General features: G+C 41.4%; 1 protein-coding gene across 1 annotated transcript; it reads right to left on the reverse strand.

Annotated features, from left to right (window-relative positions):
* Positions 1–271: 271 nt before the first annotated feature.
* On the reverse strand, positions 272–19,740 carry LOC117430758 (glycerophosphoinositol inositolphosphodiesterase GDPD2-like). The gene is made up of 16 exons (XM_059001209.1): positions 19,559–19,740; positions 9,657–9,760; positions 8,717–8,820; positions 7,558–7,663; positions 7,090–7,149; positions 6,882–6,980; positions 6,676–6,769; positions 6,064–6,209; positions 5,822–5,904; positions 5,221–5,371; positions 4,490–4,711; positions 3,879–4,027; positions 3,076–3,223; positions 2,732–2,814; positions 1,985–2,010; positions 272–1,259 (listed from the first exon to the last, which is right to left on the reverse strand). The coding sequence occupies exons 2-16, from the start codon at positions 9,738–9,740 to the stop codon at positions 1,195–1,197; spliced, it is 1,620 nt and encodes a 539-aa protein (XP_058857192.1). The 5' UTR covers positions 9,741–9,760; positions 19,559–19,740; the 3' UTR covers positions 272–1,194.
* Positions 19,741–22,680: the final 2,940 nt, after the last annotated feature.

The raw sequence follows: 22,680 nt of genomic DNA on the forward strand, positions 1-22,680 counted from the left end.
TGATGGTGCATTTTTTCAGTGCGATTACTCCAATGAAGCAATGTAATTCAAGGGGGTCTATTTTAATGATCTAAACAGCGTCAGATCTTAGTATCGCCACCTTGATCTTTTGTGACACCCCATTCCACTGTGATTATTAAAATGAATGAATATAGATAAGCAACGCGTAGTTATTCATGTCCGACACCGACTGGATCATTACATTATATTATATATTAGACACTCCTTAAGCTTTGCATTTCTCATTGTGTAGCATTAACACAGAATTAAAAAAAAAAAAATCAGGAGCAACATGGTTATTGAATATTCAGTGCTATTGTTGTGATGACAATTCAGTAATACCACACTATCCTGCCAAAAATAGCCCCCAGTGTGGGAATCCCCAGTAGCGAGCTTGAATATTCACATGGACATGCCTAAAGAGTCTACAAAGTGTTGGAAGGCACTCTTGCCAACGCTTGCCCCAGGAGACATGAAACACATTTTTATCTAAACTGGGGGTGGTATGGAAAGAATGAACACATGATAAATAGCATATTTAGCTTTTTCCATCCTGTTCTATATTCCATTTTGAGCATACAGATACACAGTACTTATCTGAGGTATATTCTATCACTTGAAATGGAAACACTGATTTTATATATATATATATATATTATATATATATATATATATATACACACACACACACACACAGTATATCATATTTGTGTGTACTTCAGGATTGTTAATACTAATGTTTTAAAAATGTCTGAAATGTCCAGATTTTGTTGACCAGTATACAGCAGTAAACACCTTCAAACACAACCTTAACCACAGCAGTAATGGTGAACTTCAGTGACCAAACAGGTCCTGCCTGCACCCCACAGGAGAGTGGGTGGGGTTTCATCACGGTCTGTTAAAATACATTCAAGAGCGGGTTGAAGGGGGGTACAGTATAGGGCCCCCCAAATGTTCAGAGAAAAGGTAACCCAAGCCCAACCCCACCCCCTCCCCCAAACAAAAACTTCCTTCCAGTCTTGACGAGAATTGCAGTATCCCCAGAGATACAGATTCCCAAATCAGCTACTCCGTTCCCAGAAAAATATATTGTTGAGCAGCCCTGAACAGAAAGCATTCCGAATGCTGCTGCTGCTTCCAGCAGGGACTCCTTCAGACAGTCCTTGGATCTGCTGGCCCGGCCCGGCCCGGCCCTCACAGAAAGGTGTCCATCTCACCCGTCAGTAAGTTTGTAAAGCCATTCTTGTGCTCAGCGCGTCCTGTGGAGAGACAGATAAGCAGAGGCCATCAGTTCCTCTCCTTTCAGAGGCTTCCCACTCCCTGGGCTGCACCTGCACTGCTGACAGACCCTGGCTCACACGATGTTCCAAGAGCATGTGCTTTTAACTAAAATCCAGATCACAGCAACAAACGTACAAACTGTTTTCATCACTTTATTAAGTGTGTTCGTTTACAGGGTCATTCCAGCTCAAGCGGGCTGACAGGGCTTCCTCGACCTTATAGGTCAATTCATTATTGTTTAGCTGGATGGCCGTTGAAACCTGCTTTCTTGGTCATCCCCCACATGAACCAAAAATGTAATCAAAACGGGATTTTTTTTACCAACTTCAGACATGTGGTTTACGCATGGTTATTCATATCGGAGGTGGATTTTAGCCGCAGTGTCGACTCGCTGCTAACTGACAGCTGTGCCTGTTACGTTGCTGCTGAGTTTTATGTTTTATGTTTGATGATTGAATATGTGTGTTTTTTTAATCCTTATTTATTGTGTTTTGTGTTGTTTGCTGTGGTTGTGTGAGCCTCTTGCCAGGTCATCACGGGAAATGAGAATTTGTTCTCAATTGACTCATCTGGATAAATAAAGGTTTAGATTGATTGATCATCATCATTAACCCTGAACGGTGGAAACGCCTCCTCAGAATTGGGGGCACCTGAGTTGGATCGACCCGTATACTGTAGGAAAGGTTCCTGAGGAGACACTCACCCCCTCTGTTGTTTCTGAAGCGCCTCCTGAAAAAAAAAAGAAAAAACACAAATAACACACTTTGTTTTTTGAGTCTGGGTTTTAAAAAAGCAGTAAAAAAAAAAAAATCACTACCAGATTTGCTAAGGTTTTTCTGAAAAGGTAATGGAATTGACAATGTAGAATTATGAAATCATGATTAAACTGCAACTCAAAACCCAACTGAAAATGTTGACTATTAGTATTTTTTTTATTAAAAAGAGTTTTGACAAAGGATCAACCCTTTTAAAAAAAAAAAAAGAAAAAAAAAAAAGACACAGATAAATCAGTTATATCAATTAAAATCAGCAAATCAACTCTGTTAAACTCTCTAGGTTAGTTTTTTTGTTAAACAGGACTCTACTGTATGTAGCAACACTTTCATGAACCTGCATAATCTGTCCGAATCACTTTGAACAGACATGCAGATAAGTATTCATAACATGCTGTCATGACATTTATACAAACCAAACATACAGGAACTGAAAATGCAGCTTTTCAAGTGCATGTAGGTGACTCATAACCATTAACACTTACTGTGATTACTGAGATCTATTAAAGAAGATCATCTTGGGGATTCTGATGGATTACACAGCGATATTGAGAAGGAGATGTAAATGCTACATAGTCTCTCAGTCATATAAAGCATTACCCTGTGCTGTGCATGTGAAGCAATACACCGAGATGCTGTGAGGTAATACAATCCCCCGCCCCCTGACCCCCACTGACCTCTGCAGCAGGAAGAAGCCCAGAACGACCAGCAGGAAGAAGCAGTCCACTGTGATCCAGATGGCTCGGTACGTGTCGGGTGCCTGCGCAGAAACACGCAGGAATGAACACTGACTTCTATACAAGTCTAAGAAAGGTCAGACTGCTGTAGGACTGAACATGCTGTTGAGATGACAATTCAGTGATATCACAGGAGCCGTGAAACTGATTTCTGTCTGAATCGGGGGGGGGGGGGGGGGGGGCGTTATTTTCATATATATCTGTAGAAGACGAGGAAACTGTTGAATTAGCTTTAGCGGGTTCTTTTAGAATGACTTGGCAAAAGTACTTCAAGAAATACTTACGAGGTGCCAGATGGGGCGTTGCATGTCCCGGAGTCGATGGCAGGAGTTTGTGGTGACGGAGGAGACCCCGGAGCACCACAGCAGAGAGAAGAGCCAGCGCTCATTCACCACCCACATGTTCAACGTCACGTTACTCTGAGTCAGGTTCCTGAAGCACGCACACACACAGGGACACACACACACACAGTCACACACACACACACACACAGAGTGACAGGGACACACACACACACACAGTAACACACAGACACACACACAGTGACACACAGTGACAGACACACACACACACACACACAGTGGCACACACAGTGACAGACACACACACACAGTGACAGGGACACACACACACACACACACACACACACAGTGACAGACACACACACACAGTGACAGACACACACACAGTGACAGAAACAGAGGTACATTGTAAACATAAGGATCTAGACTTCTGCTAAAATAATTTAACACTAATAAAACATTATATAAAGTGGTTACAATATTGTGCTTCCTTCTTTTCATAAGCTTATATATGTACTGCATCTACATTTCACCTTGAAAACAGATACAAAAAACAACTGCTTATTGACTTGCACTTATGTTTTGAAAGAGAGCCCTCTGGTGCTTAGAAGAAGGCATGGCAATGGAACAGGCATGGAACACGTGGAAACGACAGAAAGAAAGCTAAAGCAGCACTGCCAGGATAAAGCAGGGGCTTTCACTGAATCACCTAGGCGTTTCTACAACACAATCTCCAGTCTCAGCAGCAGGTCGCTCCCCCACCCCTCCCCCAGACACAAACTCACCGAATCTCCTGGCCACTCAGGAAGGAGTGTCGTATGTTGAGCCGGTCACCCCCGCCAACCCGCATGGCCTCCTTGTCAGCATAGACCTGCTGGAAGCCAGGGGGCATCGCTGCCACTCTGTCTCTGTCCTTATTCACCAGCCACAGCACCTGGCAGGGAGGAGGCAGGGGATATGACTAGGCTGGTGAGCTAACATACACTGTACTATACTGTACAGATGGTAAAACACTACTTTAAAAAGATAAGCTGTAAACGGTTCAGCCTCGTCTCAAAAAAGGAAACTCCTGTCCAATAACCCGTGACAAACTGATTACTAAAGCACCAAGCCAGCCCAGGATGTTCACTGCTGAGGAATTACATGGCGAGGCACAAGATGAAGCCCTCGAGAGGGTGATTGCAACTATTAACATTTGAAAACCTTTTTTCCCCCCAATTCATTTCTACTGAATGCATCCTTTCGGCAGCACAAAATCATCGCTATACTTTGACTTTAAAGGCTATCAGTCGGCAGGAAGGTCTTCCAGTGCTGAATGAGTTGATGACTTGTTTCTGTAGACTCTCTGTTATTTAAACCCTGGTGTACTGAAGCAATGTCAGCCCCGCATTCTCACCAGCTGCTGCGGGATGCTGGAGTTGAGAATGGTCTCGATAGTGCGCTGGGTGTAGTTGTGTTCGTAGGGGTGTCCCGGAGAGAGTTTTTTCAGATCGAAGATGACAGAGGTGTTGTTCTTCCTGGCCAGGTTCAGCAGATCCCTCAGGGACGGGATGCTCTGATTTCTGGCTTCCTCTCGATCCAGCTTTGAGAAGGAGGAGACTGTCTGGAAGGGGTCATTCTGAAACAAACCACAAGGGCGGCTCCACTCACATCACTGTCCCCCCGGCCAATCAGGTCTTAGCAGGGGTGAAATAAAATGCTAATACTACAATGCATATCTTCATATGACACGACAGCCCTGGCAGACTGCATGAAGTCTTGGGTTGTCAGTTATTTTCTAGGTGATATATTACTTCCAAATCACATAATGTATCATGTAATGCTGTTTAGAGCATTGCAGCTATCTCTTGCACACGGCTTGCTACTCCAACTGTAATCAGGTATTAAGATTCTGCGACAGTGCAATACAACGCACCAATTTATATAGTGCCTTTCATTGAAAGCATACCAAGCACACCATTTTGCCTCTAATCTAATTGAGTAAGAAATGATCCATTCGTGTTTGTAATGTTCCTCGTGTTTTGTAGGTCACTCAATGCATTTGTTACACTGCTCTGTGCTACACTGAAGTAGTGACTTGGGTTGACTCTAGCTACAACATTAGGGACGTTCACGCGGCTGGATTACCTCCAGGTACCAGTCCCCAGCGTTGAGGCTCTGCAGCTCCTTCCAGCTGAAGGTGGAGCTGCTGTTGTTGGCTCTCTCTGGGAATTTCTCCAGCACGTTCGTCGTCCTTTTCAAGGAATCGTCGTGCATCAGGAATGGCACTCCGTCCCAGCTGAGCGGGGGAGAGATGAAGAAATCTCAACTATAGCACAGGCTCTGCTCTTGTAAAGCGTCTTTCTGTTCATTCTTGTAAAGATCTATACTGGACATATTGATGTATATACAGTTGAATCCCTTTCTTTTTTTGGAGCTGGCCACAATAGGGAGTCTACAGTATATGTCTGTAGTTTGCTGTATAAATTTATAGTACTGGTATATTAAACATCCAAATTACATATCGTAGAATTTCCTGGTGGACACATTTTCTAACTATGAATGTGGATTTTTGCATAGGACACAATGCCACCTGGTGGACAAATGTCACATTTACAGTCTCTCTTTTTTTTTTTTTTTTTTTAATAAGGATCTTAAAGTCACACACACACACACACACACCACTTCTAATATCTGCCTCGTGTCTCTCTGTGTTAGTCTCTCTGGTCCCTCTCTGTCTGTCTCTCACCTGAGCAGCACGTCGGACTCGAAGGCAACCACCTTACACTCCATACTCTTCTGGAACGACATCATTGTGTTCTCTGGAGCGAGCTTTAAAAAGAAGAGAGAGTGAGAAGAACTTTCACCAGAGAGACCCAGATGAGCCACAGCAGCTACGCAGAGAGGCATGGAAAACCAGGAAAGCGAAAGGCAAACATGTTTCTAACTGACAAAACTGCAAAGCAATTCAGCAGTTTAGTGCAGGCTCACCATGGGCGCCCCCCGGTGGCCGATCAGGGCAGGTTTGGGAGGTAACTCCCTTATCTCCAGGAGGCAGGGAGATGTGATGAGCAACGGAGACAGGAACACAGCAGCCACCACGATGAGGTAAGCCATGAGGATAAACACCCTGGAGACTGAAACACACACAGGATTAGCACTGACAGCCAGCAAACAGCAGAGGGCAGCACTACCCAACACTGGGGAGGAACTGAACACCAGCAGTGTTCTCAATCATTCGTTTTTTGTGCTTGTATTTAAAAAAAAAAGTTTTTTATCAGAAGCTTACATATTAATATACTGTTGACACTATTCACAAAACTTTAGGAACTGTTTGAAGGACATGTTTTGCTAGGACTGTTTTTCTTCTTTATATTAGTTACATTTGCATGTAGAATCAAGTTTCAACACAATTTTTAAATATCCATTTGGGAGTGTGGGGGTGGTGGTCTTTATCAGGTAAACAACACTGGAATAAATGTAGACACTAGCCATGCTAGACAAGGGGAACACACAGCCACAGTATCAAACGCTAGCACAACAAACAGCGGCCGTGTTTAGCGGGGGTGGGGGGGCAGTGTTGGGGGTCTGGGCTGTGCTTACCTGTCCTCTTGGCCATGAAGAATCTCTGGACAACAAACCAGCCGAGGAGCGACACGGCAGCCACCCCCCCCAGCTGGAGAAAAGGGGCCGTCACCTGGCAGGGGCACAGGGAGGGGTCAGGGTGCACAGCAACACACTCGTGCACAGCAACACACTAGTTAAAAAAAACGTAAAATGTGCACGCTTAATAAATATTCTGCACATACCTGCAATGACAGCAAGGCTGTGCCCCACTCCTCCATCCACCGTACACATATCCCAGCAATCCCAGCGGCTACTATTACCACTGCCAAGAACAGCAGGACCTGTGAGGGGTAGAGAGCAGGACAACTCAGCACCCAGGGACAGAGACAGTGCCTGTTATCAATAACTCCGACTGCCAAATCCTCTGCTGATCAATAGCTCTGAGAATACCTTGTGAATCCAGTGCATGTCCAGAGGTTCTTTAAGAGCCACCTGGATCAGCGCAAACACCTGAAGAAGAAAAAGAAAAAAAACAATCAAATGAAAAAAGTAGAAAAAGAATCCCTCAAGTCAGTAATTCCAAGCGTTTTCCTCCACCTGCCTGCAATTTCAAACGTTTCCTACAGGTGGCGGTTTGTACCACAAGTCAGATAATTGCTTCAAGCGTTCATTGAGATCTACTTTAAAGATTTTAATACCATCATGCTCAAATGTATTATACTTTGTGATTCTTCAAGGATCTCGTGTCACTGTATTTCTATTGCCTGCAGTAATGTTAATACGTGGGTCAGTAAATCCCCAGCTGGATTAATATAGAGAGATGTTATTTAGATCCACCACTGTTTAAATCATTAAAATAGACGGCATTGTCAGTCCTTCAGTCACACATCCGAGCCACACTGCAACAGATAAACTCACCAGCAGGAGGCAGCAGTAGATGACCACCACTGAAGTCACGATCAGCACCACCAAAAACCAGTTGACATACATGCCTGTGATGCTGCTAAGAATTGAGAACACCTTCCTGCAAAACAAGACGGCCTTGTAGTGCAACACAGTCTCTTTAAATATACATCGGCATAATACACACTATATCTATATATATATATATATATATATATATAGACACTGATATACTGTGTGTGTGTGTGTATATATATATATACTCTGTGTGTGTGTGTGTATATATATATATATATATATACACACACACACACATACAGTATATATATACACATATATATATATATATCTATATATACATACAGCTATGACCAAATGTTTTGCATCACCACATAGGATGAACACATTTTGCTTCATGAAGTCAAATAAAACCTGCTGTATATTGTTACATTAACATATTGAATTACACACCGCTTTGTAGTTTTCCCAAATACTGTACTACTATTATGGCTTCCTGCACACTTTGCGATATAATTTTGTAGTTTCTGAATTATTTTCGTAGTTTCTAAAATTATATTTATTTAACATGATGTTAAATAAATATAATTTTATATATATATATATATATATATATATATATATATATATATATAATTATGTCTCAATCCTAAAATTCTAGGTGACGCAAAACTTTTGGCCACAGTTAGCTATTTATAATCCCAAATATGTGTTCTTCTGAATCATCATTTATCATGGCTTGTTTAAGATCATCATACTTTGGGGCAGTCTCTAAACAAGCCTGTGCAAGGAGTTCTCTGCAACAAGGCCAGAATAAAAATGACTAAAGGGGTGTGCACCAGTTATAAGTGACGTTATAAATCGCCTTGGGCATCCCTTAGAATTGGTTAAACCCGACCCTTCTAAATAAACTGACAGAAGGGAAGTCCTGATTCTTCTGTTCGCCCGCTCCTCTCAGGACTGAATGGATTGCCTTGTTCCATCAAGATTTGCTTCTGCTGTGATATTGAAATGCTACCTCTGCGCCACCACTGCACACAGTCTCAATGAGATTCACAGGAAGGGTTACTGTAGGAGCGAGGCAACCCCCTGGCAATGAGGGGTGAATCTCCTAGTTTATTCAACCCTAATGAATCCAGTGTTTTGCTGTACTCACGTGTTGAAATCGTCCCGGTCATTGTAGGCAGCCCAGCACACATAGATCCACCAAAGAGTCAGCAGAAAGATGAAGGACTGGAATGTGAACCAGCAGCATGCACACTGCCAGGGGAAAGAGAGAGAGAGAGAGTGGGAGAGAGAGAGTGGGAGAGAGAACGACAGCAGACATGCCATTTGCATATTTTGTATGGCAGTATATTTACAAAAACAAGTGTGTGCTACATATGGCAGGTGTTTCTATTTCCGTACCACTCCCGTGTATTGTATTGCATTGACACGGACAGCAAGAGAAGGTACCAGGACCCTGGAGCTCTCTCCACTCTTGCCTGTCAGGTGCTCAGTGGGTGTGGTTTTGCTTGCACGTTCTCAGGTGTTAAAAAGGTGAAGTCAGGTACAATACCTCCCCCAGCCCCCCCTGCCCTTCGGAGCGATGCCCCGGAGCGCAGGCAGGCAGGAGGTTCTCATGTCCTGCCCAAACAAGTCTACCTCTCTTTTTTTTGTAGGTTGTTAATCCCTTGGGAAACGCAGGGCTGCTCTGCAATGCTTTGTGAATACAGCCCTTTGATTTGTTTTCTCACTCAGTGTATAATTATATAATAATCACTACCAGAATGCATCACTGCTAAACGTTTCAGAGCACTGCCCCAAAGACTGTAATCATGACAACAATACTTAATCTTGTTAAGATGGATTATTATTACAACACTCGCTCTCTTTTCAGAAGCTTTGTCGAAACACATACTTTTCCAAAGCCTAGATGGTGCAGTGAATGTGCCCTTGCCTAGCGACCAGCCTTCGTCGCCACATTACAAAAGCAGGTTAGACAGCTGAAAGGCATTTCCAGGCTGTTCGCTCTGGTCCCTTGCAAACTGACAGTGCTTGAGGTGTGTGATATTATCATATTATATGAAGGCAGGGTTACTGTGCTGCATTATTACCTGCCATTTCCCTGGTTTTCTGTCCTTCCCATGGCAACTGTAGACCCCGACCAGGCAGCTTCGACAGGGGTGTTTCTGCGCCATTCTGCACTACACAGCCTTACCTAAAAACAAGAGACACACAAGAATAACCTTTCTGTACCGCGGACAGGTGGGGAGAGACAGTGAGTGGGTAGCATATGCACAGAACATACATACAGAGTGGGTGTACTAGCCTTCCTACTGTAAAGAAACAGAGACGAGGGGTGAAGGGGAGAAACAAGTGTCTCGGACTATCACTGGGAGTTCTTGCATTCAATAACTTTATTCATGGCTTTTTTTTTTTTTTTTACAAGGTCTTATTTTGGAATGTAACCTGCATTATTAAAATGTAAACTATCAAGTGACAGATGAATCACGCCGCTCCAAATGATGCCGTCCTGCTAATAAGAGCCAGAATCGGATCAAAAGAAAGTCTCTGGATTCTGAATCTAGGGTTAAACACACTTTCTTTTCCATTCGTTGTGCTTCTTGTATAAACAGAAGAGTTGCAGAACAGTGTTTATTTTACAGAGAGCATCCTCTATGTATTTGTATACATACAAATGCATTCTGAATAAACGAAACATGACTGAAAGAATGCGGTGAATAGCTGATTGAATTGCAGGCAAGCAGAGGCGTGAGACATTCCTGCAGAACTGCTCCGGGCTACAGTGGGCCCCTGGTACCAATAGAGGGGCTGCCAGACACTCTGTCAGCAGTGCAGGAACCTGCCTAAACCCTCTCGGGATTTCACTAACTGACTTACACATTTAAACAAAGTCTGTTTCAAAGCTCTTTTTAAAATGTCCGCTCTAGTGCACTGGGGTTTGAGATCTGTCCTCTAAATCAGTGCAGGAAAAAGAAATCAAAGTGCTCTGGCTTTTCTGTTCCGTACCACACCATGGATCGTTATTGCTGTGTTTCCTGTTTGACAATGTGGGCAATAATCCTTACACTATCAGTGCACTAGAGCAGACATTTAGAAAAGAGCTTTGAAACAGACTTTAAAATTCTAAGTGTAACAAGTTGTCCGGATGTTAACAATGAAAAGAAAAATGCCAGGTACGTTATTTAAACAGTTGTAGCATCACGTGGGGGATGTGGAACGCTAGATTTTTTGGAACCCCGCTATTTACTCTTTAAGCGTGGGGGGAAAAGGGTTTTATGAAAATGCAGATAATTGTGATTATTTTTTGATTCATCATTGATGATGTGTTTATCAAATAAACACATCATAAAAAAAAAAAAAAACTGACCTATATTTTCTGTGTTTATTGTATTAATTTATATTCCTTAAAATGCTTTTCTTAGGCTACTTGAATTGGGTCCATATTAGTAATTCTTTTTACTTTCATTCAGTTAATCTTGTGAATCTACTCATGCGATGCCATTTCAACACCACACCTACTAGAATTCCATTAACATCTGATTTTAATGACCGCTTCTCACCGCGTGGGCAGCAAACAACACCTACAGTTATTCATATATCTTTCTCTACTCGATTTCTTCACATCTCAAACCTCAGAGGACGTTGAAATAAAAACAAATGAAATCAAGTAAAAAAAAGAGTTAGGCATGTACATCCTAAGAAAAGGAGAAAGATTTCAACCCATTACTGAATTGAATGACGAATGTGACCGAATCCGTGTTAGGGGCTGGAATGACGCATTGTGCTTCGATGAATCGGGACTCTTTCTTTACAGGATGTATCATATTGTAACAGGAGCGTGTATCGGGATACAACACCAAACTCAAGATAGCTCATTGTAGCTCACCGAGTTTTACAGCTGGTATGAATGCATACTCTCCCAAAGTCAGGACACTCACATGCAACGGTATACATGACACGGGGACCTGCATATCCTGATGCAGATCGTATCGTTAGAGATTAGGGTACCTTTACACCCTTATTCACGATGGACAGTCTGATCTTGGCATCGTCTTGTATAGAAGTGATTGTTTAGCGCCGCAGCACTGAGTTTACATGCGTCTGTTTGGCACAAAGCAGATGAAAGCATGTGTAATTCCAACAGGATCCGATTTCTCCAAACAGATCAACAGTGATAATGGGCAGAGGGATTTCGTATGCATGTGCCACACGACCGTCGTACTGTATGTGTGACTCATGTCCAGGCACCCACACCGTATCCCAGTCAACAGAGATATGGGGAGAAGCATACAAACAGTAGGTGCACTCCTGCAGAATGTGTTGTTCGCTAGAGATAAACTTTTCATCCTGGAGTATAGGAAGCCAGTATAGAGGCAGTCCTGACTGGAAATAAGATTTCAGAGTTCACAGGAAATATCTTGTTCAGGTTCTTACAGTGCTGTTTATTTAAATTATTCACAATCCTGGACTCTCCCTAGGGTGGGTTTTTTCTTTTTTTTTCTGAGCTAGGATAAAGGAATTTAGCCAATGTAACGTGCATTTTGCTATGACGTCAAAACGATGGAAAAAAAAAGAAGCTATTAGTCACTTTAGCCTTTAGGCTCTGGTTCAATCCCAGAATGGTAGCGGTGACGACTAATACATTTATTTCTTTTGACAAACTTCCCCGGAACTATTAAAGACACAGTGAATATACACACATGTTTTCAGAACACTGTTGGATTTGGAATGATCTGTTTATATCCAGCAATGAATTTAGGATTGCAGTTTAACTGCCGAGAATTCCAAGAAAATACATTGAAAAGATAAGTCTTTATTTATAGTGCTCACCCGTCTCTTATACAAAGTAACACCTGTACAGTCCAAGCCTAGTGTTTTTTTTTTTTTTTTCTTATTCAATACTTAGTCAGACTTTATTTAAGGCCCCTATTTTGTTGAGGAGCTGTTAGTAACTAGCATACCAAAATGCTAACATGTTTCATAGTTTAAATATTACTTAATATGTATTTTATTTTAACATTCAAAATATGTTAAAGTTTAAAGCACTAAATGTGTTTATTGTTAAAGTGAAACGTTTCAGATATGAAAAGGATGCTGATGGGGATGATTTTGATAGAGTAGCACATTAACTAGGACCATGATCTTTAAACAAAGTGAATACGTCCATCCACCTTGCACATAGACCAGCTGGGATCTCTCAACAAAAGAGTCGCCACCAACTCCCTAAAGTGTTTCTAAATTGTATAATTAGGCACTTGCTTTCACCTCAGAGCACTGTAGTTATAATCCTTCACCATAAAGTGACAAGCTATGAATGTGGGGGCTTGACCAAGTAGGAAGCATGTTAAATCATCAGAATGAAGGATCGGAGGAGTTCTTTCCCCCTACAGGGTGTGAAGTGTGAAGGTTTTCAGCTGGAAGCAAATGCAATCATGAGAAAGGGGAACTGCTGCAGTTAACGTCAATGAAGAACGAATAAGCATGACCAGGCACACGCACGATCTCAGCCATGCAACTAACACTATTACAGCATGGCGGGGCTGCACGCAGACTGGATCTTCATGTTAGCAGGTCTGCTATTAGCTGTAGTAAAACACAAGGCAATTAGATTAGAATATCATTCTCGTATGTTTAGCCCAGGGGTCTTTAAGCGCTCTGGCATGAAAAAGGATCCCCATGTGCAGTATGTACCACAAATAAGAACCAATCTTACATTCTGCAGAACAGAGGGAGAGAAGGATCCTGTTACTCTGTCAGATTCTGCCAGGTTCATTAGCCTACCCTTGGAGGCTAGAGCATGCACTCCTAAGTAATAGGCTAGCCAGTACTGCCCTTGGTTTGGGCCAGTCAGCTGTGCTAGTGTAGACTGTGAGACCTGCTCGCTAGTTAGCCAGGAATGAGTCCTGGCTGAGCCATAGCAATGGTTACATTCTAATACACAGCACAAAATAAAAGGCAATGCGTGGGTTTTGTCAAATGCAAATGAGATAGTGGGATTACATCTTTTCAGTTCGTGCAGCGGAGAGTGCGCCAGTATTCATGAAGGCACTAGCCGTGACGTCTGTTGTCTTGATTTCTTCAGTTCCTAACCGTACACGGACCTCGCAAGCTTGCAATGTTCTGCAACCAGAGCTCGAGATCAGCTTTGTATTTTAGTTGCCTTTCGTCCCTGAAATCGAAAAGCACCTGCATGTTTATAAATATACTTCTCGCTTTGTGAGAATGAATGCTCTTACATGGAAACATTAGCATGGTTCAGGAAATCAATGTGATCATATCTCTGGTCTTTAACACAGAGTAACTCAAGCTCAGTTCAACAATACAGTATCTAATTTGTTTTATACATGCCTAAGGACCCAGTAACCTTAAGGACCTAGTCGAATTCAAATTCAAGCCACAACAGTATTTCATGTTCACTGGGGACTCCCAATGCTCTGGTTTCTCTAGGGCAGTGTAGAGGTAACCCAGGTCCACAGACTTGGTTTGTTCAGCATTGGTATTTCTGAATGGCAGTTTGTAAGCGGCTTTTTTTAGCTCACTTGGTAAAATCATCTCGACTCAGAAAGCTCTTTGGCTGAGTTTACAATACTCTAGTCGATGGTTCCGGAGCCTTTCTAAAAGGGGGGGGGGGGGGGGCGTGGGTTTGGGTGCTGAGGGTGCACCCCTTTATTTCAAACAAACATCTCACAAACTAAACAGTATAACCGCAATTAAACATTGTGTGCTATACAAGCAGCTCTTTTTTATATTTATTTTTTGAAATCTGGACTTCTGACCTTGACTTGCTTTCTTTCATCTATTTCTATGAAATGCTATTTCATTTTTTGTAGTGCTTCGTGATGTCTTTGGCATGGAAAGAGCTTTGTAAACGGGAAAAGCATTGTTGTGTATTTTACTTGCTGATGCTATTCCAGGACAAAACAGCTTTCGCTTGCATTCAGCAATGTTTGGCAAGCCGCACCTTTCACTTGACATCCTGAAGATGTTTTTTTTTTGTTTAAGCAAAAATGAGATCTCACAGGGACCAGAGAGTCTTACAGTATTTATGGGGTAATAAAAAAAAAAAAATACACTGCATTCTGCTTATAACAATGCTTGGCACGTGACTACTGCTGGCCAATCTATGAGATCCAGGGCACGACTCCAATTTAACAGGGCAGAGGCTGGGCATGAACTGGCAACCCCGTGCACCACAAATAAGTATCTTCAACACAATGCAAAACAGCCAGGCACGTCTGCATCCGTGGCTTTAGAGCTGTTAACCTCGTCTCATCTCACCCACAGGGGAAAGGACAGAATCTGTAACAGTATCACACATCAATACCCGTTACAGTATGGATGTGCGTGCAGGGACCAGGGTAGCATTAAATGGAAAGGGGAACTTGCTTGTCTCGATTCTGAGAAGTGTCTTGCTCACTCTGGGCTTCAAATCTGATAATCAGGCGATTCCCTGAAGCAAGTTAATATAAAAACAAGACAGTTATTTTCCTCCTGGGAATTCACCTTTAACTTGCTGTTTTGCAACTGTTGCTTCATTCACATAATCTGCTGCCTAATGCTTGAGTTTCCAGGATTGAGAAACTGCATGCGGTCAGGGTAACAATCAGAGCTAAGGCACGAATCTCCATTTCCTATAAATGAGAGAGAATGGCTTCTGTATGTCGTTTGTGAGCTTCTTACAGTGGCAACAAATCACTTACGTTGAAGTCACTGTTACTCAATTAAATTGGTTTCCAAATGAAAGCAGTTGAACAATCACAATTATTACATCTTTAAAATATGAATTCCAATTCCTTCAAACGGAATGTGAATTGGAATTGGGAAATGATTTTAAAACGGAATTGGAATGGAAATCCAGGAATTGATCCCAACCCTGTTTTCCCCCCTTGTTATGATACAGCACTTTACTGCATGATCGCTCAGAGAGGCCCCTGGGCTCATACCTGAGTTTCAGTTTCACATAAGCCCACACACCTGTGTGTGATCATTCAGTTTGAAGTAGTTGTAAGGGTGTACCAGTGAAGAATGTGCTGTTGCTTTAGGACAAACCTTCACCTAAAGGACCTTGACAGCCATAGATCATGGCTGCTTAGCCGGTGTGCATCTCCAAAGTGATCTGCAAGCCTGTTTCAGTGTGAGGATGTAGACACAGTGTGTGGCCACAAGCCTCCCCAGGTGGGCAGGATACACACATTGTGTTCTGACGGACGTTAAAAGGATGAGTTTTATCTTCTACATTTTTCTAATATCTCGTTTCTTCAATGTCCTATTTTATACAACGAGTGTTGCCTTGCATTTCATATCCGGTGGTCCGATGTGAATAGGAGTGCATCTCATTTTGGAATCTAGCTTGCATTCCTTCAAATCCAATTCTAGAATCCCACTGTTCCAAATGACCCCACGTTACTAAGAAGATGCAGAGTTCGGTCTAAGGAATGTAATTCTCAGATCCCAGTTGTTACATTTAGTGTGGGGTAGCAGAACATGCAGTACTTTACTTCCCTATTTCGGCCAAAAAATTCCTTCTGGAAAGACTCTGCAAGGTTGATTGTCTGGCAGGATCAATTAGCACAAGAAATGAATGTTGCAGCACATTTCAATCAAATGGTTGTTCTAGTCCTACTAACGCTTTTCTTTTAATTGCTCCGTTAATTTGGTAATTATTTTTCTGCCTTCATCTGATCCTGAGTAAATCTGGGAGTGGAGCCAAGGATTAAACTAGAAAGGAGCTTTATCGCAAGCACATGGATAGTTTCATAGTTAGAAGTAGAATGAGGTGTGCGGAGAGTTAGTGATTTATTAGAACAATAACAACAACCTGATTGCCTTTTCTGAGGTATCTCCACTGAGTGTAACACAGGAATACCCAGGTATTGTTAATGGGGACTGCGCCCTTATGAATTGAATTGCACCTAGTTCTATAAAGGCAGGAAGGGCGACTTTTGCTTGTGGATGTTAAGCAACATCCCATGGACCCATTTCAAAAAGCAATGGGGATGCTGTCCTGGCCAGATCCCAAGCTAAATATCCCCTGCCCCAGCAAACTGATTTTGAAAGTATCCATTCCCTATACAGGACAGTGTCTTACTCTCGGACGCTGCAGGTCTCATTGGGTCTGTTCTTGGGGTGCTGTTGGGAACCTGTCGACAAAGTTCCACTGCTAGCTGATCAATACTGAACTGGGGTCACCTTCTGCCAGTGTCGTGAGAAGCATAGCGTGGGAGAGCTTTGTGAGAGCCAAAGAACGAACAGAAACAAGATCAGACAGAGCTCTCCTAATTAAACAGGCGTTTCACAAGTGCTTGAACAGGAACTAAAAAAAAACACCACAATCAATGAGGACACTCCCTCTCAAGGAGGCTGTCAATCAATAAGGGCGAAGGTAGTGATGACTATGAGGCTTTTCACATGGGTTCAATAATGTAGCCATACATCTTCAGTATAGGCAATGTGCTTGCTTTCCAAAGTGTCTTAACTCATTATATTTAGTAGCAGACATTTACATCTGTATACACTGTGAACTCCAGGTTTCAAATCTGGATTCATGCATTCAACGACTTTCAGTGTGCTTTCATTTCACAGCGCTCTCGAAATGCATATGCTAAGAAAAACCCTTGATGGAATTGCATCCTTAGTATGTACAATCAGGTATGCATTACTCATTTAGTTATCCATTCTGTAAAAAAAAGGTTATTATCTATTTGATATAATTTCTTGAGCAATGCAAAGATACATCAGACCAGAAGATCAGACAAAATCAAAGTGGTGACAAAAAAAAACAAAGCAAAGACTTCTATGGACGCGTTGATCTTCGATACATTACTATTGCAATGCATTGACTCAGGAGTTATTTCAAGTCCGCTTTGAATATTCTGATAGACTTTGCTTGTCTAAAGAAGCCAACATCACAATGTATTTGTGGGTTTCACAGAACATGATAAGCACTTAGTCTGGGGGAAAGAAAGCTCCAAAATTCTGTGAAACCAGAAGTAAAAACTGTTTTTAAATAACTGTTACTTGTTATAACATGTTGCTCATAAATAAATCTGCAAGTTATTTGAATATGTGGAATCACAAGGTTTTATGAAAGGGCAATCAAACAGAAAGATAACAAAACGTCCTGCCACTTCAGTGTACTGATGTTTCTTCCTGATGGTTAAAATGAATTATTAACCAGATATCAGACTTAAACAAAACCGCAACCTGTCAAATAAAATGGTTATACTAAACTGTAAGTCATTTATTAATACGTGTTGCTTATAAACCAGCCTAAATCTAAAGCAAATAAGGGTTCCAGTGAAAGCCAGCCAAATGGTTAGCATTTTCAATAAAACAGCACCCTTCCTCTGGGATTTCAAAAGCTTATATTTAAGGTTATTGTGAATTGCACAACAATGTAAACTACAGTATACAACACAATTAACGCAGAAAGCCATAACTGTAGTAAGTTTAAAAACAACGACAAAGAAACCCATGCAAACCATCTTTACTGTTTGTGACTAAATGCAAACATTTCCAGTTTCAGTTTTACGTCACAATTTATTGGAAACGGAATGTTAAATTAAGCTGTGCAGTTCAAATGAATACAATTGCAGTATCATTAGTGTGTATCCTTTATAGTTGTGATAATCTTTTATCGTTTAATCTGATACGCCTATGCACGGCATACAGATAGCACACTTCCCTACCGACATTTATTTACGCTGTCACTGTTACCACGAGTAAGCTATGGACAATAGATGAAGCTTTAACTAAGTCTAACTTAGCTTTACCTAACACAGTCTAACGAAGTACTAAATCGTATCACTTGAAACACTCTTGCTCATTTTCGATTGGTTCTATTGAACGTGGTGTTCAATTAGGCGGCTGTGGTTTATTTGTGTGACCTATAAACGATAGTTTTTGTACACAGCATTCTGATATAAAACCAAACCGCTTTCTCTGGGTGCTTCGCTAGCACTAAAACACAACCTTTGCTGTTTAACAAGGGTCTTTGTTGCCGCTAATTGAGCGATTCATTTATAGGCACAGTTCATTTGGCACAGACAGCTCAATGGAAACTGACTGCTCACACTATTAAAACTGTATGAAACAAGGACCAGACTCTGATTTTATTGCTAGAACCTGGGCGATAAAGTGTATATTGAACTTATTTTCACCCTTTCCTAAACTTAATACCAATAACATATCTATATTTTTTCTTTCTTCATCCCGATGTTAATAAATTAAAAAAAATCTTGCCAGCGTTGCTGAATAATTCCAATAATTGCTATTTTTTTTTTAAATAACCAACTTTCCCTGAATTTAAAGTTAACGTAAATAATAAAAAAGTACGTTTCTTTGTAAAAATGATAAATCATTCCACAGTTTAACTTCCGCTGCTTCAATAGTTGTTGGTTTTGTTTATGTTCTCCGCAGGACAGGTGGTCTCCGCGGTAAGCATTGGTAAATGTCAGTCATATACAAACGCTGTTCGATCGGGAATAAAAACCAAACCTAGGAAACCTCAAAAGGTGTTTTTGCTTTGGTTTTCCCCCCATAAATGTAGCAACACCATTGTAATATTGGAAATAATTTAAAAACAAAACTGCCCGGGACACTATATCATACAATTATCGACCGTTCAGGTCCTGTAGGCGACTTTCAATTATCGGTGAGTTTTGGAATAGACAGCACGAGGAAAAAAGGATTCTCGACGTACGTATTTTGAACTCAAAGTTCTAAAACGGTTAAATCTATTTTAATCTCAGATTTCGTTACGGTGATTTTGTTCGTTTTACTGGACTATTACTTTTACTTTATAGCAATTAACCATATTTTTATTTTTATTTTTTAAGTTCCCAAACAATGTTTGTAATAGCTCCCGCACAGGTAACCAATTCTATTTCCTTAAAAAAAAAAAAAAAAGACATGATACAAATCTAATTCAATCTCACCTTTTAATACCAAACAAATACCGGTACCAACAATAATTTTTTTTAAAAAAGTTTACCTTAGTGTTTTGTGAGCGTTCTGGTCTGTGATTGGTAAAGTTGCATGGGAGATTCTCGAGTAATCCCAATAGTAGTACTGAAAACAGCCCTTGCGGTATGAACACACCTCCCCGGTTTGTTCACTCCCCTGGCCCTCCTGTCTCCCATCCCATTTCTCTCCCTCCTTCTCCCTCTCCCTATTCTCTTTCACACAATTTCACCCCCCACTTTAAGCTAGCTCCACTTTGTGCGCTGAATGCTAATGGATTCAGTGAATAGATGATAGATGTGAACAGTGGTGATGAGGCGCTGGTAAGGAGAGAGAGAGAGAGAGAGAGAGAGAGAGAGAGAGAGAGAGAGAGAAAGAGAGAGAGAGAGAGAGAGAGAGAGAGATTTAGCTAATAATGTATCATTACTGGATTTATTTAGACAGACGTGGGACACACATTAAGGAAATTTTTCTCTAATTCTGTTATGGAGTGAATGTTATAAAACCCTTACAGTGTGTTTTGGTGAGAATATTTAGCCATAGGCTGAACCAAACGATTAGACTGTGCAGTGGAACTGGTGAAGAGTTTAGTATTAACAGATTTGTATTTATTTTTGTATTTCTTTAAGGAATCACAACACAAATATTCTTCCATTCCCCTTTACAAGCCCACATTTCTTTTATGGGGGTGGGGTCAGTATTTAAGACCAAACAGACAAACAGTTGCCCAGGGTAAAGTACATTTTTTATAAGCTGTTTTTGACGCACGTAACTTTGGCTTGTCACCAAATTCTAGCACTTTGAAAGTTGTAACACATCAGGTTCCAGTCCAAGAGTTTTAGATAAATAAAGTTTCACCACACCTACTTACTTGGACTTGAACACAGGTGCACGCCTACCAGAGAAGAGCTATTTTAGAGACGGGGGGAGGAGAAGTGGTGGCTTGAGAGACTGTTCACTTCTTAGTCTGAACCTGTCACTGCGAGTGGAGGTGGCTGCCCTCAGGGGTATTCCCCATTCCAATATTCAGGTACAGCAGGTATAGCCAGATGCACGCAGTCACACACACGTAACGTAAAAGAGGCTCTTTTATTAAAGTCTTTGTTTTTAAAGAAAGGTATCACGCAGGTTTTGACCTCCACAACACACAGAACCAAAATCTTCAAACGATACCTGGTGTTTCTTTGTGAATGCATGTGAAACTGAACTCTGTATATCTGCCTGCCGTTGTTCGTTATGCTGCTCATCTGCTGCCATTTTGAAATGCTGCATTTGGGGTTATATTTGAAAATCATCACACCCAGAATCATTTGGATCAGCCTGCTGGATTCTAATGGGTGTTGGAGTGCCTGCAGAGAAATCAACTAAGACCCATACTTAGGGCAGCAGTGTGGAGTAGTGGTTAGGGCTCTGGACTCTTGACCAGAGGGTCATGGGTTCAATCCCCGGTGGGGACACTGCTGCTGTACCCTTGAGCAAGGTACTTTACCTAGATTGCTCCAGTAAAAACCCAACTGTATAAATGGGTAATGTATGTAAAAATAATGTGATATCTTGTAAGTCGCCCTGGATAAGGGCGTCTGCTAAGAAAGAAATTATTATTATTATACTTTCCTTTGTTAACATATCAGGCCCTGTTCTCGATGATTGAACCTTTTTCAAAGTCTATGCACAGCTATACCTAGAGAATGGAGCATCCAACTTGAATGAAACTTGGTACTGACATTTCTGAGCATAAACCCTTAGTTCTCAGAAACTTCTTGTTTGTGTGGCTTTGCTGAAACTGCATGGACAGTCAATGAAACGTCTGAAACGAGAGCTGAAATCATTGGTGGGGATACCTGTGTTAAATATACTGTATATTCAGTCGCATTAAAACCAAAGATGCCATTTTTTGGACGAGAAGACTTTGCCAATGCCTTGAACTGCTAAATATCTAAGAGATGAGCGTTTAAAGTTGTGGATGAAGAAACAAATGGCCACATTACAAAATACAGTATAAAGACATTGAGAACGAATTATCAGCCGAACAGAATCGTATTTGAGTTCTGTTTTAGAACCACTGAAAGAATGCCTCATTATGAGCGAGCAGGAGAAGGATACAGCTAGCAACAAGGATATCGACTCAAACAGTATTTCCTGGTACTAACAGTTCAATATGGGCTGGTTTTCGATCTCACAAATATTGACTGCCAGCCAGACCTTGACATAAAGCAAAAAAGATAGCAGCTATCCCATGCCAACACGCTGTTTGCAATTCAGAACTTATCATTATTCATTCCATTCTGCACTCACACTGCAGGGTCTTTACCTGAGAAGGGTGAACACAACGCACCAGCAAAGCAAACAGTGCTTGTGTTACACCAAGGAGTGGGCTGAATCAGTGACTGGTCTTACAGATAGGGGCTGGAGTTTACAGTAGACCTGGCATCAATAATGACATGGAGATATTTTAATAATGACTTTGGTTTTGGTGCCCTAGTTTATTTTTATTTTTTTGTTTTTGTGTGTGTGTGTACTTAGACAGCATCAGGAAAATTAAACAGCAAGGTTCAGAAATAAGATAAGACATCTCTCTGCGGAGGTTAAAACGGCTCACTCATTATGAGTTCGCACATTTTCATCGATAATAGTTGCTGTATTTTCCTATGACTGCTTACAGTGAAGAAGATACAGCTGATGTCAAGATATCTGATAACAAATGGGACTGACCACTAAAATCGAGGTGCAAGGATTGAAATAGCACGTAGCGATATGCTGATCAAACTGACATCACAGCTGAAACCAAAAAGAATGGGCAAAATTGCAAACTGTTCCCTGAATATCAAACTTCATTTGATCTACAAAAACACTTTATTAATATTATTATTATAAAAGCTCTCCAGTGAAAATATGGAAGGGCTTTATTTATGGTATTTCGGCTTTCAAATTGTGCTCCTTGTGTGTTGCCTAGTTTTGGAGATGGTTAGACCCAGTTCTAGAGGAGTGGATATACCATAGGGAAGCATACAGTGTGCGCAGGCTAGTGAAGCACTCAGAAGACAAGACTGCCTAGAGTCTTCGAAATTAGCAGCAAAATCTTAAAATCAGGGAATCAGAAACGGGATGGCTTTTTATAAATAGCTGTACAGAAAGCAGGTGTGTGAACAGCGA

Source organism: Acipenser ruthenus, chromosome 26 (assembly GCF_902713425.1).
Source record: "Acipenser ruthenus chromosome 26, fAciRut3.2 maternal haplotype, whole genome shotgun sequence".
NCBI lineage: Eukaryota > Metazoa > Chordata > Actinopteri > Acipenseriformes > Acipenseridae > Acipenser > Acipenser ruthenus.

Bases quoted from the DNA above. Each gene is read 5' to 3' on its own strand.
- LOC117430758 (XM_059001209.1), bottom strand. From the start codon at position 9,740: ATGGCGCAGAAACACCCCTGTCGAAGCTGCCTGGTCGGGGTCTACAGT. The intron at 7,150-7,557 runs GTGAGTTTATCT...TTTCTTCTTCAG, and splicing joins TCTACTGCTGCCTCCTGCTG to GTGTTTGCGCTGATCCAGGT. The intron at 6,770-6,881 runs GTATGTGCAGAA...TGCCCCTGCCAG, and splicing joins CAGCCTTGCTGTCATTGCAG to GTGACGGCCCCTTTTCTCCA.